Raw genomic sequence first — 18,751 nt, forward strand, 5'->3', positions numbered from 1 at the left:
TGTTTCAACAGAGACCAGATGAAGAGGCTGTGGTGGATCAGGGTGGGACCAGTACAATTCTCAACATTCACTATGAGAAAGAGGAGTTGGAAGGTAAGAATTGTGGTTTTGTGTGTGTGTTGGGGGGCGGGGAGAATTAATGAGAGGCAGCCTGGTGTGGGAGGAGAGCTTTGCCATCAGGAGGCTTGGGTTTAAGTCCTCTAATTCTTTCTCACTAGCTGCAAGACCTAGTGGGGGTAAAATCACTTCATTTCCCTTAGGCTCTATGTCCTCATCTGTTAAATAAAAGTAGGGATATTAATACAGAGAACAAACTGGTGGTTGCCAGAGGGGAGAGAGGTGGGGGGGAAATGGGTGAAATGGATAAAGGGGATTAAGAGGTACAAACTTCCAGTTATAAAATAAATAAGTCATGGAGATGAAAAGTACAGCATAGGGAATAGAGTCAATAATATCGTAATAATGTTGTTTGGTGACAGATGTGAGTACACTTACCATGATGAGCACTGAGTAATGCATAGAATTGTTAAATAATCATGTTGTACACCTGAACTGAACACAGCATTGATGTTAATTATAATTCAATTTAAAAACTAGGGATATTAATACCTTACTATTAGGATCCAATAACATGTGAGACAGTGCTCTGAGCACTGTGAAGTCCAATATAAATATTAATAAATGATCTATTCCTTGAGAATGTAAAGTACTCAGATCAGTTTGTCAATTCTTGGCAACTGCCTACAAATATAAATGTAAATATATACACAATTTTAAAAGAAAATAAAATACAAATAGTTTTTAAAATTTAGTTTGGTTATATTATTCAGTTGTTTGGTTATATTATTCAGTTTGCCCCATCTCCAATATTTGCTCTTCCATTCTAATTATACCCATTTCTGCCTGGTGTTTTCATCTAAACAAGACAAGAGAAAACATACACCCCTGTAACATATTCTTTAAGAATTCATAGCACAGAGTTGTATTTAAAAAACACCCAGCTAGGGGCGCCTGGGTGGCTCAGTCGTTAAGCATCTGCCTTCGGCTCAGGTCATGATCCCAGGGTCCTGGGATCGAGCCCTGCATTGGGCTCCCGGCTCTGCGGGAAGCCTGCTTCTCCCTCTCCCACTCCCCCTGCTTCTGTTCCCTCTCTCGCTGTCTCTCTCTCTGACAAATAAATAAAATCTTTAAACAACAACAAAAAACCAACCCCCCCCCCAAAAAAACCCACCCAGCTAAAGTGGAAGGGAGAGAAGAGTCATTTTTATTGATCTGCTTTGTCTAGGTTCCCTTAACTTTCTTTTTCCCCTGTCCCACCCCTGGGTCCCCACATGACCGTTGGTGGTGTCCTTCTGCTTTCCTTTCTCTGTAGGGTGATTTCCTGACAAATGGTGATGCTCAGTTTTATGAGAGAAAGGCTCGTGTCCAGTATAGCTTTAATGAGAACCCACATTTGGCTCAGAAGCCTTTGTGAAATCTCTGCAACATCCCCTGCAATGTTGAAGGCTATGATACAGCAACTTTCTAATGACTGAGACAGCATGTAAAACGTTCTCTCTGTACTACTTGTTCCCATGACGTTTTTTTCATCAAAGTCGTATAATCTTCAGAGAAAACTTGTCCTTTGGTTGGGGAGAGTGAAAGCTGTAGAGGTTGACTCAGCCTCTGGGTCTGTTACCATGAGAACTTATGTGGGTGGCTTCTGGAGGTCAGCAGAGTTTGGATATATCGAGGTCAAGTTTTCCAAGTTATTCTGACCAGATGCAAGAAGAGCCAGTGTGGGTTTTGGCAACTGGGAGAAAGTGGAGAAGGAAAGGGTGTGGAGGTGGGGAGACTAACATTTGTTGACTGCCCTCTGTGCGTTAGGCATTGGATTAGGCATTTCGGACAAGTTGTCTTTTTTTTTTTTTTTTTTGTAATGGACAAGTTGTCTTTTTCATCTTCCCAGCAGCCTGGGCGGTAGGTATCATCCGTATTTTACATGTGGAGAAATAGGGTCATTTAGCCTAACAGCAGGTGAGACTGGGATGGAATTCTGCTCTTTCTATTCAACTACACTGCCTGCAAGGGAGGACAGTCCTCGGCATTAGCCACCCAACCTCAACTTCTGGCTCCATCACATAAACATTTGTATATGATATAAACATCATATGAATATCATGTTGCCCTACCCCTCCTTCTGCCCTGATAATCCTGTTGCCTCTCTATTCTCTCACTGCACCCTGAGGACACTGTTGCTCTCGGTTTAGTTGTCTGGGCCCACTAGACCTTTGCTCTCAGCAAGGAGGTAACCACCTATGAACACTCTTGTCTGCTTGGGAGTAGAATCATAAACATGGGTAAACTCGGATCCTGAGGACTGGGTTCCATCCACAGAGGTCAGCTGAGCACTTGGCAGTCGGAGCATCTTTTCAAGATGCCGTCATCTATTCTTCATGCCCTCACCATTTTGCTATAAAAGAAAGCTATACATGATGTCATCTGTAGGGGACAGTGTCTCGGGAAGTGGTCCTTTATACAGAGAGCTTTTTGAAAACCAGCATCTTATTTAGGTTAGCACTTTTTAAATAAAGCACATTTGGTACGTGGAGGGCAAATGGTGCCCACTTCTCAGGCCTGATGTGGTTCTAGAGCAGCACTGGAGAAGAGAAGAGGGAGTTGGGATTTGCTTTGGCTTGGTCATGCTGGGGGCTCTACCCTGCCTCACTGTGAGGGAGCCCCTAGGACTCAGGCTGCACCTAGGGTGGTGTCCTTTCTGGAAGGCATGAAATAAAGTCAGTCCCACTTTGGTAGAAGACAGAAGTAAATTATATTCTGATTCAGAGTGTATGCCATGATACAGGGTTCTGTGGCTGTGGATAAATCTCTGGGTCTTCCTTCCCCTTTATTCCGTACCCTCTGCTCCACATAACATAACCCATCCCCCCTTTCAGAACTACTTCAGAGATTTAGCCTCTGGACATTGTTACAGACTTTTGTAAACGTGGGTCTTTTTGCGTAAGTTAATTCCATCAGTAGGAGAAGGTGCATTAAACCATGACATTGCTTCTTTTTATGTATGAGAGGAGTCCAAAGCAAGTATTAGAACAGATTTCCAAAGATAAACTCACAAAGAGCAATAGTCCGTGATGTGCTTCAGTGGACTCTCCCGCTCCCAGAAGGACATGGAACAGTTGCTTTAGTTACAGAACTGTTTTTTTCCATTTTTTTCTGGCAGATCATTATTCCTGATTAACTATTAGACTTAAAAATCCTGGACTAGGTTTAGTGCCTTCTAATAAGTTTTTAACAGAGGTAAGAGCCTTTTGATCCTATTTTTAAGTTATAAAAAAAAAGGCTTGCATCTGCTCCGCATGTTAGATTCCCCCCTCCAGTTATTGACTTTGAGTTGGACCTGTAGCCCAGGGGGGTGGAATAATTTTCAGTATGTGCTAATGAGTTCTGCGTGTGTACTGGGTAAACAGTGTTTATGACATGCACTCTATGTCGGTAGGTCCAGTCTCCGTCTGCAAGGTAGGTCACAGCTGTGATTTCTGTCCTGCTCCACAAGATTCAGCCCCAGTTCACTAATGGTTGCTCCCCGTATGTGTATACTTACTTATTTTTTTAAAAATATATACTAACGTTACATCTCTCCCATTAAGTTTTACTGAATGAATACTTGTATTTGCACACAGATAGCTCCCAAAGCATAGGTTTGACAATGACTGGAAAGAAAGAATGGGGAATTAGATGGGGAGAAGGCGGAGTCCGGCTGAGTTGGTAAGTAGATGAGGGGGAGGAAGACGCCGGGTGGGAGAGCAGCTAAGTGACCACAGGATGAGTTTAGTGAAGTCACAGACTGCCACAATCCAGTTAAATGGACTAGATTTTATTGATGCCATATTCATTTTCTGGTGTCCATTTGTTTGTCATCTTTTCTGCTGATTTCACTCAGAAAATCCAAGTCCCTGCTTCAGAGTCCTTAGCTTAGAAACTGAGGTCTAATTTTCTGACAGCCACTTTGGTCCTTCTTAGCTCTGACCCCTGCTGGGGCTTGTTTTCATTTCTGCCTGTCTTCAACATTTTCAAAAGGCAGGCACTGTGGTTGGTTAGTGTTTGGGAGAACTGATTGGACCAAAAAAATTCTTAAAGTAAAAGAGTCTTCCTTCCCTAAAGTTTAAGCTTTACCTTACTTCCTACAGAGGCTCCTGAAGGATGTCTTCCCCATTATCCTCAAACTTGCCTAGTGGGAATTTTAGATATCAGGCAAAATCATACATCATTTGCTCAACAAATATTTATTGAGCCCCTGCTATAGTCCCTTTTTGCAGCAATAAGTAAGAATAGTGGGAACAATCCAACCGTCTTGTCTTCTCCAAAGAATGACCTTTCCTGAGCCTTTCCTAAGTTTGTACATAGAACCTGGACTAGATGTGAGAAGTCATTTGGTTCAAACTCCTTGTTTTACTTTAATAGTGACAGCGAGCAAATTAAGAAAATGAGATCTAACAACACAGGTTCTAATACTTAATCACTACCCCTCAATTTCTATTTAGGATATACTTAAAATTACATAATATTAGCAATATACCAACAAAAGCCCAGTGGAAGTATTTGAAATGTACTTAAGAAGTAGAGGTCCTAGCCTGGCCAATAACCCTCTGGAGGATTTGTTGGGAAGAGGAAGCTCATGGCTCTATTGAAGGACGGAAAGTCACCCCTCGGTGAGGCTTTTCTTCACCTAAGTCTAAGCTCTACCTAGAACCACCGATTTTATAACACCTAGGTCTCTATTTTAGGAGCTGGTTGAAGTGGTTCTGTGGGATCTAATTATGCTTTTCACTGTCCATGGGTTCTTCATGATCTGCCCCTGCCTGTCTTTTTGACCTTTCCCCCCCTCCTCTTCTTTCCTCTTTTACTTTGCTCTGGCCCCACTGGCCACCCTTTTGCTTTGGAACATGCACATTCCCACTGTAAAGCCTATGCATTGATCTTGCCTTGTCCTGGAATGCTCTTCTCATGGTCTCTTCTCATCACTCAGATGTTGCCTCTAATCATTTTAGCTACAGTTTCCCTTAGGTCAGATTGTAGACTCCTGAGGAGGTTCGAAGGGGTTTTGTTCCTGAAGGAGGCTCTTAGGGGATGTTCCATTTTCTGAACATTTGTGGAACAATGACTATATGTAAAACACTGCTTTGTTATGTGAGGGATTCCAAGAGAAATGGCCTGGGACCTTGAGAAGCTTGCAGATGAATAGTGGGAGGTATTAATTCTAGTGCAAGGCATAAAATAAGTACGTAAGAGAAAGCTAGCCAAGGGCTCTGAGGATTTAGAGGTAGGAAGGCAGCACATTTGATTGGGGAGATCAGAGATCATACCAAGAAGGGGTGTGCGTTGCCATGAATCTTGTGGGAGTTAGCCAAGTCCGTGTCTGGAAGGCACTGGCACTTTGTGGAATGGCGGGTTGGTTCATGTAGAGGAAAGAACGTGAGATGACGGTGGGTGCAGCAGCTGAGGCTGTGGGGAGGAGACAGAGTTGCTGGGGTGGACGCAGAAGGTGTACATCTCCAGATTTCCCTCTGCCCCCGGAATGTTTAATTGGTGTGAGCACGTGTGAGATTTCCACTTCAGTCTTGCTCGAGCTGAGTGCTCAGTCCTTTTAGAGGCCCTCCCCTTAATTTTCCTATTGAATGTGCAATTTGTCCTAGCAAAGAAAAGACTAGAAAGGAGGCTGAGGCCTGAGCATGCTGGAGCATGAAGGGTCCTGACTGCACAGACTTGAGCTGTGAGCAGAGCAGTGTTTCAGGAGGATTCGTTTGTAGGACTGAGCTGGTGTGGGAGGCAGGAAAGAAGCTCCTGCTATTGTCAAAGTGAGGGGAGAGAAATCCTTGACATCCCTAATCTGTAGGATGTAGCACTGAGGGGCATTGGGAGAGGTGGAAATCTAAGGTAACTCTGAGTTTTCAGGCCTGGAAAGTTGAGAGAATGGTGATGCCATGAACAGAAACATGGAAGAAATGGGTATGAACTGGATCTGAGATGGAGGATGATGACTTTGCTTTGGGAGATGTTGAATCACTGTAGATAAAGATTTGGGGGTCATTTGTAGAAGTAAACTTTCAAATCATGAGAGTAGATACCAATAAAAAAAGAGAAGGGCCCAGGACCAAAACCCTGGGAGCTTTCCTTTGGTGGATTGTGGAAGGGATGGAGAAGCCAAGTCAGAGGAGTGTAGATGACCAAGGGAGGGCAGGGGTATAGGAGCTAAGGGACCCTGGACCACCAATGGGAGGAAGTAGTTCAGGGATTTGGACACTGCCTGGCACTTGGTGGGCTCTCAGGAAAGGCTTTGGAGTTGAACCGAGAGACATAAGATGATAGAGATTTGGTGACTAAGTGGTTCCTAATGAGGACACTTTCAGTGGGAAGTAGCCACATGCAGAGGCTATGGAACAAGGAGATGGTGAGGAACAGAAGCTAGGTGGGTAGATTGTTCTTGAAAGTGGTTTGATGGAGAAGGAGAACGGACAGGTAGAAGCTTAGAGCACTATATTGGAAAGTTTCTTTTTAAGAGAGATGTGGGGCACCTGGCTGGCTCAGTTGGTAGAGCATGTGAATCTTTGATCTCAGGGTCATGAGTTTGAGCCCCACGTTGGGCCTAGAGCTTACTTAAAAAAAAAAAAAGGTAAGAGAGATTTGTAATCAGGAGAAAGCGTGGAAGGGATGGATGGAAAAGAGAGACTGAGGCTAGCTGATGGAAGAGGACTCCAGAGGCGTGGGAAGCCATACTCATTAGCCTGGCAAAGAGGGGCAGCTGGGGGAGGAAAGCAAGCCAGGCTGAGATGCAGGGAGGCCACATGAGACTGCCTAAGTCTTCTTAGTAAAATATAAAGTGAGGTCACCTGCTCAGAGGGAGGAAGTGTGGCTCAGGTTGTGGATTTGAGGACAGTGACCGAAGACTGGAACACATCTATAGTGGAAGAAGTGGGGAGTCAGCCTGAGACCTAGAGCGCCAGCAGCAGGAACTGGGCAGCAGTGGGAGAAGACTAAGGCTCTGCGCATCAGGGTGGTAGCAGCCCCGAAGGTACTGATTCTGGGCTTCAGGCTGGCAGCAAGGCAAGGGAAGCCAGGTGGAGGTGAGAGAGAAGCCTGGCAGTCATGAGCAGCACGAAATAAGGCTTCTAGAAGGAACAAATGAGTAGAAAAAGCAGAATTGGACAGAACACTCTTGGGTCACTTATTTTCCCACATTCTTCCTCTTTTTGTACATTTACTATCTCTCCCTGTAACCCCAGACTCATGTTTCTTATGATTTGTAACTAGTCTCTCACTACTATTCTAGATTGCGTATTCTACAGTGCAGAAGGAAAAGTAGCGGAAACTGGTCCTAGAATGCAGTGGCTGCTAAAAGTTATTCCGGGCATTGTGTTAAGGATTTTACATACATTACCTTATGTACTGCTCATGAAAACCCTCTGAGTTTAAATAATAAGCTTTTGGTATTATGTTTTAAAGACAGAGAGAGATTAGCTAACTTGTTCAAGGTCACATGGTTAGTGAATGGTGAGGTCAAGTTTCGGACCCGGACAGGTTGACCTGAGCATTTAGCCACTTTTCTAAACTGCCTCCCTGCCAGGACTTGTTACAGTTGGCACAGTGACCATATTGCTTTTTTTCAATTGCTCAAATTGTCGCAATAACAACTAGAATCCTTGTTGGTCTTCATGGTTTGCAAATCAAGTTCACGCACATTATTTCTTTTGATCTTAACACTCCTGTGAGGTTTGCAGCCACGTGCAGAGGGGAGGGAGTGCGTCAGCTCCAAGATCTCTACGTCTTTAGTCTTTGAAGTTTTGCCATTACAGAGTTGTGACCTGGCCAGAGAGCTATGATTTTTTCTCTCTTAAATATGCCCGATTCCTTTTATTAAAGGCATTCTCTGGGGTACCTGGCTGGCTCAGTCGGAAGAGTATGACATGAGACTCTTGTTGATCTCGGGATCCTGAGTTTGAGCCCCAAATTGAATGTAGAGATTACTAAAAATCAAAACTTTTAAAATAAAATAAAATGAGAAATAAAGGCATTCTCTGCACAGACCTTCTGCTTCGTTCTAGGTCATAGAACTCTGTATGTGGGGGTTCGGATGCCCCTGGGCCGGCAGAGCCACCGCCATCACCGAACGCATGGCCAGAAGCACCGCAGGCGAGGGCGGGGCAAAGGAGCCAGCCAGGGGGATGAAGGCCCAGAGGCCCTGGCCCACGGTAACATTCTTGGGAGGCAGGGCGGAGATCCATGGCTGGGACCTTGGTGAGGCTGAGGGAATGTGTGTGATGGACATCAAGTAGGTGGTCTTGATTCTCTAGCCCTTTTGTAGAGTTCTCAGGGCTTGCTTCCAAGAAGAAGAAATGCCTCTAAGAATCAAAAGTATCTTTCTGGAAAAACTCATAGTTCGGGCTTCCCAAATCAATTACCATGTAGGCTGAAATCATTTGCCAGAAAATTAACCATTCTTTTTGATCAGATTAATCTGATTTCCAGTTTGTTGTGGGCTTTCTTCAAGTGGTCTTAGTTCATAATTTTTTCCTCCCACTAATTGCTTCCATAGAAGAGGAATTTTTTTTGGGGGGGGGAGGAAAATAAATCTTTTTGCTCGACATTCAGGGTGGTTTTCTCTATGTTCCTAAAGTTATAAGGCCCCCAGATGTGCTAAGTATAGCAGAATGCTATTTCTGTTCTAAGTTGAGGCTGGGAGCAGACCTTTCTCTGTGGTTGATTTTCTAGACACACCATCTCAGCGTGTTCAGTTCATTCTTGGCACTGAGGAAGATGAAGAGCATGTGCCTCATGAGCTGTTCACAGAGCTGGATGAGATCTGTATGAAAGAGGGAGAAGATGCTGAGTGGAAGGAGACAGCTAGGTAAGGCCCTAAAATATCCTGGGTCACGATTTGCTTGGGTAGGCAAACGTGTTCCTTTCGGCAAGTGACAGGTCTGCTTGCCTTTTATTTCTTCATGGGAGAAGTGATGACTGACATGGGGACTGATGTTCCAGAGTCTTCTATGGGAAGTGTTGATTTCGGCCTCTTTGTGATGTCTCTGGTGACACCTATACCAATTGACCTTGATCCTGGGATTGGTGACAGAAACACAGAACATTTAGGGAGTCCTCTCATTTATTTAGGGCCCAGAGTTGCTCATGGGCTATCTTGATATTATAGGTCTGGCTTAGAAGGTGCCTGATGGGGCCACCTTCGTTTGGACCCAAGCAACCAAGCGTAGGTGAACACAGGATAGGGGAAGACTTTTCTGAAGGTGAACTATAGTGTCTTAATTCATTTGGGTTTTGATTCGCTAGATGTTTCATAATTTTTGAGATGTCCTATGGGACAGCCCAACCTCATGGAGACCAGTGGGATTATAGCTAGCCTGATGGTAGGCTTCCTGGGGGTAGCTGTAGAGTGACAGTGCTTGCCTGAGGCTCAAACGCCAGAAGAGCCCTCAGATTAACCAAAACCACGTCTGGGCTCCTCTAGTAATTGACCAGTGAGCCTTATGGGTGATAGAAAGCCAGCATGCCTGAGCTTCAGGGAAGAAGGCAAGGTGGGTAACCAGCAAAGTGTGACTCTAGCTTTCACTGGAACAGCTCTTCCTGGATCCTTGCCATATCCTTGAATATTTGCCATGGGTGGAGAGGATTAGGCAAGCCAATCACCCTGATACCAAGTGAAAAGGCAATTAGTCTTTGCCAACTTGTAAATGTCACATAGAGACTTTTTAAAAAAGAAAAATATTACCATTTTGTTAATCTATCCAAATGATATCGATTAGATCTATCTTTTTAATATACAAGTAATATGTGCTCCTTATATGAAATCAGAAAAGAAAGATAAGCAAAAAGAAGATGAAAATTATGTATAAATCTACTACCTCAAGGATAATGAGGAAGACACCATTTGGTGTCTTATACATGTGTGTTTGCAGTTTTAAAATTTTCTTTAAATAGAAACGGGATCAAACTGTACTCAACTTTGCGCTGTTTTATAACCTGCTTTTTTCACTTATCAGTGTACCCTGAAAGTATAGATGAAATTATAATGTTCAATATGATTATTCAGGTATCTTTCATTGTGGCTTACATTAAAGACTCTCTCATGAAAATTCCTCATTTTCTACCTTTGGCATCCAGTTGTTTGTAATGCTTTCAGGTGGCTGAAGTTTGAAGAGGATGTTGAGGATGGGGGTGAACGCTGGAGCAAGCCTTATGTGGCAACCCTTTCACTGCACAGTCTCTTTGAGCTAAGGAGCTGCCTTATTAATGGAACAGTCCTTCTGGATATGCGTGCAAATAGCATAGAAGAAATTTCGGGTAAGTTTAGGTGCGGGAAAACAGAGGAATGTTTGTGTAAGTTAAGAAGTGTGGTGTGGAGGAAAGAATAAAGTAGCTGTGTGTCCTCAGGTCAGTCATTGAACCTTCCCAACCTCAATGTCTTCATCTGGGGGGGATGGGTTTTAAACTAAGAAACTACCTATTTCACAGCCTTCTTATAGGATTCAAACAATAGGGTATTCAGTCTTCCATTTGCCTGTTCATTTAGCACACATTTATTTTGTATCTATTTATGCTTGATAATGTGCTAAACACAGGGGAATAAAGATAAGATACAATTCCTACCCTCAAGAAACTCACCTTCAAGTTGGGGAAATAGCCATGGGACAATTCGAATAAGTGCAACCACAGAGATATGTCTTGGTAATAATCAGAGAAAGGGGCAACTGGGAATTGTGAAGAGAAAAAGGTGTGAAGAAAGATTTTTAAACATGGCTGCTAGGGAAGACATGTAAGAAATTGAGCCAAAGTCCCCCCATGGCTTCAGCAGGGTGTGAAGGGCGATGTCTGATGGGATTTCCTGACGCGGTTGAGTGTTGCTACATGTTTTGGGAACGGCGTTTGAGAAACACCTGGGTGCATGTGAGGGTTATTCCCTCACCTTGGGTCCATTTGGCTGGTTAAATAGAGATTTCTTCAAACTTTTCTTCAAGTATCCAAGTTATTCTGCCTTTCTGGGATCACTTGGGGAAGCAGGGGAGGGGTCAGCTCTGATGAGATCCTGTGTCCCCTCTGAAGGCTCTAGGGGAGAGCTATTCCCTGTTTCTTCAGCTTCTAGTGGCTCTGGGTGTTCCTTCTCATGAATGCCTAACTCCAATCTGCCTCTGTCTTCATGCGGACCTCTCATTTGTGTACTACTCTTGTAAGAATATTTGTCAGTATCATCCAAGATGATTTTATCTTGAGATCCTTAGCTTACTTACATATGCAAAGACACCTTTTACAAATAAGATCACAGTCACAAGTTCTGGGGGATTAGTACATAGATGTATCTTTTAGGGGAGTACCATTCAACCCATTATTACAAAAGCTAAGAGGAGAGAGAGTTTCAACTCATCAGTGTTAAATGCTGCAGAGAGGTAAGGTAAACATCCATCAGATTTAGCAACTAGGAAGTTATTGATGATTTTATCAAAAGCAATTTCATTGAGGTAGCCAAATTGCAGGGGACTGAGAAATTTTTCTTTGAGAACTTTAAATGATAGGAGTGAGAGAGAGAGGTTTATAAATAAAGGGGGACCTGGGGTGAACATTCTTTTTCTTACTTTAAATTTCTTTTCAAGATGTAGGGTCTTGAAGCATGTTTACAATATGGGGGCAACGAACCAATCAATATAAAGGTTAAAGATAGAGAAACCATGGATCTTCAGCTTGAATATTCAAAATGGATTTTCTTTATTTATTGCTTCTAGTACTTTGATAGTCATGGATGGAGTTGGGGTTGAGAATAAGTTGAAGTTTTGGGTAGGCTTGGGGATAGGTATGTAGGATTGAAGTATAACTGTTATAGTTCTTTACGTTAGGTACCTGATGTATTCGTGTTAGTGATAAGGTTAGGTAAACTGGATCGAGTATCACCTGTGAATCAGCACTTTGTATTTATTATCTCATTAATTTTCCTTAACCAGCTTTGAGGATGGTTGATGATATTAGCTCCATATTACAGATGAGGAAACTGAGGTATGGAAAGGTTATGTAACTTGCCCAAGATCACACAGAAAGTGGTAGAAGTGGGAAAGAATGTGGGCCTTTAGCTCTAGAACTCATACTCAATAGCCAGTATTGGAATTCTTTCCCCCCTCAACTGTGCTGGGCTTGGCAGGTTAAAGGTTGATGCTTGGTGGCAATTGTCTGGGGTGCTTAGTTAGCTTAATCATACATGTAGGTTCCTCCTTCAAATTGTCATTTGGAGTGTTCTACAGTTATAGTTCGTCTTGACAATCATAGCGATGTTGAAATCTTGGAGGAAGGGAATATAGAGGAATTTTGGCAGATGACAGAACAAAGTGGGTATTAATGTGGGCTTTGGAGTCAGACGGTGTTGGGTTTGAATCCCATCCCTGCAATTTACTAGATGTGAGATCTTGGGGAATTTTGTAATGTTTGGGCCTCAGTTTCCTGATCTGTACAGATTGCTACAGTGCCACCTACTTCTCAGAATTTTTATTGGGATTCAATTGGATAATCTATGTAAAGTTCTCAGTACAGTTCTGGCACGTATTAAGTGCTCGATAGTTTCTAATAATGGTTTGTCACACGAATCAAGTGTAACTTGCCACAGTTGCTATCATCAGATAACTCTTTTGGGCACGGAAGCATAAGTTGTACCTGATGGAACTGCTTACCCCTACTCCGTGCCCTCACCCCTCACCCCACCTGACGCTGCCCTCTTTGAGTTCATTGACTGTCAGTTGGAGTATTCATGTTAGCGCCTGCTTTCCAGACCTGATCCTGGACCAGCAAGAACTGTTCAGTGACCTGAATGACAGCATGAGGGTTAAAGTACGAGAAGCCCTGCTCAAAAAGCATCACCATCAGAATGAAAAAAAGAGAAATAACCTCATTCCCATTGTTCGCTCTTTTGCTGAGGTTGGCAAGAAGCAGTCTGATCCACATTCGATGGATAAAAATGGTAAGATTATTAGGAGTGACTGTTTTCTCTTCTTATTAATTAGACATTTAGGACCTAGTTGGAGATGCTAAGTTACTAGAGGGTACAGGTTGTATTTGTCTAATATGCTTCGCGCTCACTTACACACAGTACTCTGGTCACAGGCAAGATGGGGGGACTGGGACTGATGACCATCCATCTCTTGTGGCGCTAGGGATGCATGCCTCAGATAGATCTCGGATAGATCTTAGATTAAGGAGGCAAAATAGAGTAGTGTAGGTTCTTGAGTCAGACTTCAAGGTTTGAGATTCAGGCTTCACTCCTTGCAAAGTGTGTGACCTTGGGCAACCTCCTAAATCTCTTGAAGTCTCACTTTCCCCCTCTGTGAAATAAGGGTAATGATAGCATCTACCCCATAAATTTATTGTGAGACTTCAATATGGTAATCCATGTAAATCCCTTAACCAGGTGCATGATGGGTTATAAATACTCAATGAATTTCAGCTGCTGTTTGGTATCCTTTTCTGTGGCCAGGCAGGGCCTAATCTATATGTCTCCCTGTCCCCACATTCACTGAATCACAATGTGCAGGGGATGTGCCTGGGAATCTACATATTTGAAAAGTTTTCCAAAGGAGTCTCTGATGTGCACTCCTGGTTAAGAATTACTACCTTAATCGAGGAAGAAAAGAGGATCACAAATATGTTCAGGAAGAAGGTGCAGAAGTAGTAAGACTTCTGTCCTCCCTTTACCACTAACTAGTGGGTAAGGAGATATGTATGTGTGGGTCTTAGCTTCATGTCATCTGAACCTCTTCTCTATATGGGCTTTGCAGGAGACATGGCCATAGCCAACCAATGATGGATAGGGTGTGTCGAAAGGGGGTTAGGGCAGAGACTCAGGGAATTGTTTTCTCTGAATAGGTCAAACTGTGTCTCCTCAGTCTGTTCCCACTACAAGTCTTGAAGTAAAAAATGGAGTGAATTGTGAACACAGTCCCGTGGATTTAAGCAAGGTGAGCACAGACATGGGAACTTGGCTTAGAGGCCTAAGCGCATCCCTAGTGGAACCGAGAGTCCAGTTGCTGGAAGCTGGGTAAGCTTTGGTATTTCTGCAGCCTTTGTCTAAGACCAGAACCCCCTCTGCAGGAAAGGAGGCCCCTCTGCTCAGGTCTTCTCCCTTCCACTACAGCCTAGATGGGACCCACCAGGTTCAACGTGCTAGAACTGAGAGTAGCTCCTGCTAATCCTCACTGACACAGACCTCCTGATTTTTCCACCATTTTTTTTTTTTTTTTTGGCCCTTGCTCTTCAGCCTCTCCTTCTTACCTCCAAGGATTTTGCTGAAACAATATTTTTGCTCCTGTCTGCTAAAACTACATGGCGGTTGAGACTCTTCTTTGGGACTGTGACTTGGGTGTCCGAGGCCTGCTGCAGCAACAGTGCTTCCCTGCAGCTGCTGGCGTAAGCCTCGATCTCCCCGCCTCCAGCCTCTGGCTGCCCTGGTCTATCCTTGACTCTAGCTAGAACACGCACATGGTGTCATGGCACTTCTCTGCCTGGAAGGCTCCCTGTTTTATTTAGAAAAGCTGAAACCTCTGACAAAGCATTCAGGTATTTTAAAATGGAAAAACTGTGACCTAGAGCTTCAAAAACAGTCTCTGAGAAAGGGTGGTGTAATGGAATTCAAATCAGAACACCGGGATTTAAATTCTCTCTCTTCAAAGCTCCATTGAGCAAGTCAACTTCACCTCCCTGGGTCTCAGCTGCTTCATTTTTTAAAATAAAAAAGTGGGGCTGATGAGATCTGTTTTATCCACTTCACAGAGCTATTGTAAGGATTACATGAAATAGTGCGAGAAAACATTTGTTAAATCATAAAATGACAGACGAATGCAAGGTACGAGAGGGTGATTGATGTTTGAGGTGATGCTCCTAGGTTGTCAGAGGATTCTTTTGGACTTTCAGGTGGATCTTCATTTCATGAAAAAAATTCCCACTGGGGCAGAGGCCTCAAATGTCCTGGTTGGAGAGGTGGATACTCTGGACCGCCCCATTGTTGCCTTTGTGAGGCTGTCTCCAGCTGTTCTTCTCTCGGGCCTGACCGAAGTGCCCATCCCAACCAGGTAAATACAAGGACCGCAAAACTCAGTGCATTCTGTCTCAAGTACAGATTTGTGTGAGCTCTGGTGGAAGAAACCAGCTAATGCCAAAATTTAGGGTTAATTGGAGAATGCTATTTAAAATTCAGCCGTACTCTCACTGGGGTTATATTTGATTAACCTCCATGCAGAAGGATTCTAAGACTTGCAAGGCTATGACTATACCGTACCGACAGGCTTGGGAATGGAGAATTGCAGAGCATCCAAAGAGCATATCACGGGCTAATCACTTGTTAGGATGGGAAGCCTGAATCTTAGTCTCCCAGTTTTACAGAGCTGTGTCCCAGGGAAATGTCTCTGAGCAAAGGTATTGATGTCTTTTTCCACGGTTCTGGCAGGATTTGTATGGTTTGCAAATATGTCCACATTTGTTCAAAAGGCTATTCATGCACTCTGAAGATGGTGACTCAGGTGATTCAGAGCCCCATTAATTACAGAGTATTCAGATGTCCAGAACACAATTTAAACTCCTCTACTGGGCTTGATCATTTCAACTTTCTTATCCCTCGCCTTTTCCCATCATTTTCTTATTAGAGCAATGAATGAGATTCAGAAAACCTTGAATTTGCACTACAATGGCATGTTTTGAAAAAAGCATTTTTTCTACAGCAAGGAATTGTGTCTTTGGAAACCCTAAGAATGATAACCACGTTATTGAATGGAGTCCTACAAATAGCTTCCAATGCATAGTGGAGCTCTTAGGTCAAGGCAACTTCTACTGCTCCATCATTAGCCTGTCTCCTTTTATTGAAGTTACAACAGTGATTTCTGTTTAATAGGAAAGAGAAATGTTTTATTGTTTGGAGAGGAATAAGGTGCCACTTCTTTATGTTTACTGACATAATTTATAATTTCTTCCTCTGTATGTGTTGCCAGATTTTTGTTTATCCTATTGGGTCCAGTAGGGAAAGGTCAGCAGTACCATGAGATTGGCAGATCCATGGCTACCATCATGACTGATGAGGTATGCATCACTTCTGCTTTCCATTCATGCTACAGATATTTGTTGAGTATTTACTCTGTGCCAGGTCCTGTGCTATTTGTTGGAGATAAAGTAATTACCATTCTGGGTAATTTATCTTTTGGGAAGCAGTTCAGGTCACTTCTCTGAATGCCTTTTGTGGGAGGACCAAACCTTCTGGGGATATTTCTTCCTATGTCATCTCTCCCTTTTTGAGTAAACAAGGGTGTAGAGAAATCCTTTTCTGGGAAAATTATTATTGCCAATTAGGATACCTAGAGAGAAAGATACTAAGGCTGACAACTTTCTAGAGAGGATGGTTAATTACCTGCATAAAAGCTATTTACATAAAGAAACCTCACTCTTATTCCATGTAAACGAGACCAGTTTGCGTAAGGGTCAGGGGTATGAGCTTAGGCACTGTAATGTGAATGTCCCAAGGCAACCGGATATTTTGGCTGCCATGGTGCTGAATCCTCACCACATACCTTAGCGAGGCGTGCACTGCTCATGTAAGCTGCAATGTAAGGTTTTTAAGGCATGTGTCATACCAGGTAGAGGCAGATGGGGGTTGTGTTTTATCATTTCTCTTTGATTGGGAAACTTATTTCATGGAGGGACCTTCATTAGTAGTAATTCCACCCAGTTTTTCCGACTATTATGATCTGGAAATTTTCCCATGCATTTTGCCTTTTGTTCCATTCTTTGGAGCGATGGCCATGATACAGTGTTAGAGTCTTATCTTTTCTTGTACTAACACACATATAGCTAGTTCTTTTTGACCCATCTCATCTTCAGGTTTATGTTTTTTATCCTTTTATCTTTGCATTTTTTTAAATGCTAAAGTTTTCCACATTTCAGATCCACATGACAGAGATAAAAATCATGAGGCTATATCTGTCCTTCACCATATTCATTGGTGATTGTTTTAAGTAAAGTTATTTTCAACTTTCCTGAGGACTTTTTCTCCCTTGTAGATTTTTCATGATGTGGCATATAAGGCGAAAGAGCGAGATGATCTCCTGGCGGGGATTGATGAGTTCCTGGATCAGGTCACGGTTTTGCCTCCAGGGGAGTGGGACCCCACCATTAGAATTGAACCACCCAAAAACGTCCCTTCCCAGGTAATGTATGCACATTAGCCAATGGTGGCTTAGTGCCACTTACTGAGTACCCACCATGGACAAAGCAAAGACCATGTGGATATATACTAAATAAATCAAGACATGGCCCTTTTTGGGACACGTAGAATGAACAGAACAGTTATAAAAAAATAAGTATACAGTAACATAGGTTGGCTCAGGTGATGTGATCAGTCAGGATTACTCTAGAGAAATTTCAAGTGGCTTTTGATGGTTTGATGTGGAATGGCAGAGAGTGGAGGGAAGGACATTTCTTGGGAGTAGATTGTGGATGAAGCCATGCAATGAAAAGAGCAAGTTGCAGAGAGAGAGCAAGTAGAGTCGCCCATGCTTCGGCCAGGTTAAAGGTGGGAAAGGAGCTCTTGTACACCAGCCAACAAGCCTGGCTCAGCCTTGCCAGCAACATCCCCAAGTAGGTATTTTTATCCTTAATTTTTTAAATAAATAAAACTATCTTCAAAGTTTTAAGGGAAAGTAAGATTACACAGAGGGAGATTTGAAACTGGAACTTAGGTCATAGCTGATGCCAAAGCCTCCATATTTTTGTTTCTGGACAAGGCAGAGTTAGGAGTCAGGTACTAGTAGAGAGGGGGAGAAATTATATGATGGTGTTGTTTTTCAGGAAAATCAGTAAACTGCCCCAAATCAGTAAATGCATTTGAAAACTACAGACACTTGGTTATTTGAGGGCTGCTTTTGGATTATCTCATTACCACTCCCCCCTGTTAGCAGGAAGGACAGAATAGATGGCTGACTTTACTAATTTTGGGGTCCTTTGCTAAAAGGAGAAAAGGAAAATGCCCGGAGTTCCAAATGGAAATGTTTGCCACATAGAACCAGAACCACATGGGGGCCACAGCGGGCCAGAACTTCAGCGCACCGGGCGGTAAGTTCGGGGATGCTTCACAGCTCATACTGCTTACTGGGCTGAAGGTGTGTAAAGGAATGAGTCATACTCTTTGCTTTCAGCCTTCTTCTCTGTAGTATATTGGCTGGGAATGACTTTCCAAATGGAACCACTGACTATAATAAGTATTGCAAATATATCAGATATCGTATTCATTCATTCAAGTTCCTCAAACCACCTACCAGAGTCTGTCTCCCCTCCAGTCCTTTCCACACATTGTTCCCTGATTTGAACACTCGTCCCCTTCCTTATCTCCTGGCTAACTGCCACTTATCCTTTGTCTCAGCTTAGGTGTCACTTCCTTTGGAAAGCCTTCTAAGACTCTATAGATGAGGTTAGGTATTCCTGCTATTTGGTGTCACAGCTTTGAGCTCTGTCCTCACAAGTCTGCCACCCTCCTCCTACCCCCCAGGTTATAGCCCTTCTCATACTTTATTATTATTGCTTGATTTGTTGTCTTCCTGCTAGAAAGTTTGCTCCATAAGGGTGCGGTGCCCATTATATTCCTAGCACCTATCACCATGCCCTGCACAGAGTAGGCACTCAATATCTGATGAACTTATGAATGAATACTTTTAGAATGATCCCTGTTCTGTAGCGT

At 43.2% G+C, this 18,751-nt stretch overlaps 1 protein-coding gene across 3 annotated transcripts in view; it reads left to right on the top strand.

The window, feature by feature from the left end:
* The window catches only part of SLC4A8 (solute carrier family 4 member 8), a 72,781-nt gene that overhangs the window by 12,574 nt on the left and 41,456 nt on the right, over positions 1–18,751 (top strand). For all 3 annotated transcript variants that reach the window (XM_036098861.2, XM_036098864.2, XM_036098863.2), the window contains exons 2-11: positions 12–93; positions 8,097–8,243; positions 8,764–8,899; positions 10,187–10,347; positions 12,812–13,000; positions 13,903–13,994; positions 14,947–15,104; positions 16,017–16,104; positions 17,079–17,225; positions 18,029–18,129. In XM_036098861.2, coding sequence (XP_035954754.1) covers positions 12–93; positions 8,097–8,243; positions 8,764–8,899; positions 10,187–10,347; positions 12,812–13,000; positions 13,903–13,994; positions 14,947–15,104; positions 16,017–16,104; positions 17,079–17,225; positions 18,029–18,129 — 1,301 coding nt within the window. The remainder of the gene's footprint in view (positions 1–11; positions 94–8,096; positions 8,244–8,763; positions 8,900–10,186; positions 10,348–12,811; positions 13,001–13,902; positions 13,995–14,946; positions 15,105–16,016; positions 16,105–17,078; positions 17,226–18,028; positions 18,130–18,751) is intronic.

This window comes from Halichoerus grypus, chromosome 6 (assembly GCF_964656455.1).
Source record: "Halichoerus grypus chromosome 6, mHalGry1.hap1.1, whole genome shotgun sequence".
In the NCBI taxonomy this organism is placed as follows: domain Eukaryota; kingdom Metazoa; phylum Chordata; class Mammalia; order Carnivora; family Phocidae; genus Halichoerus; species Halichoerus grypus.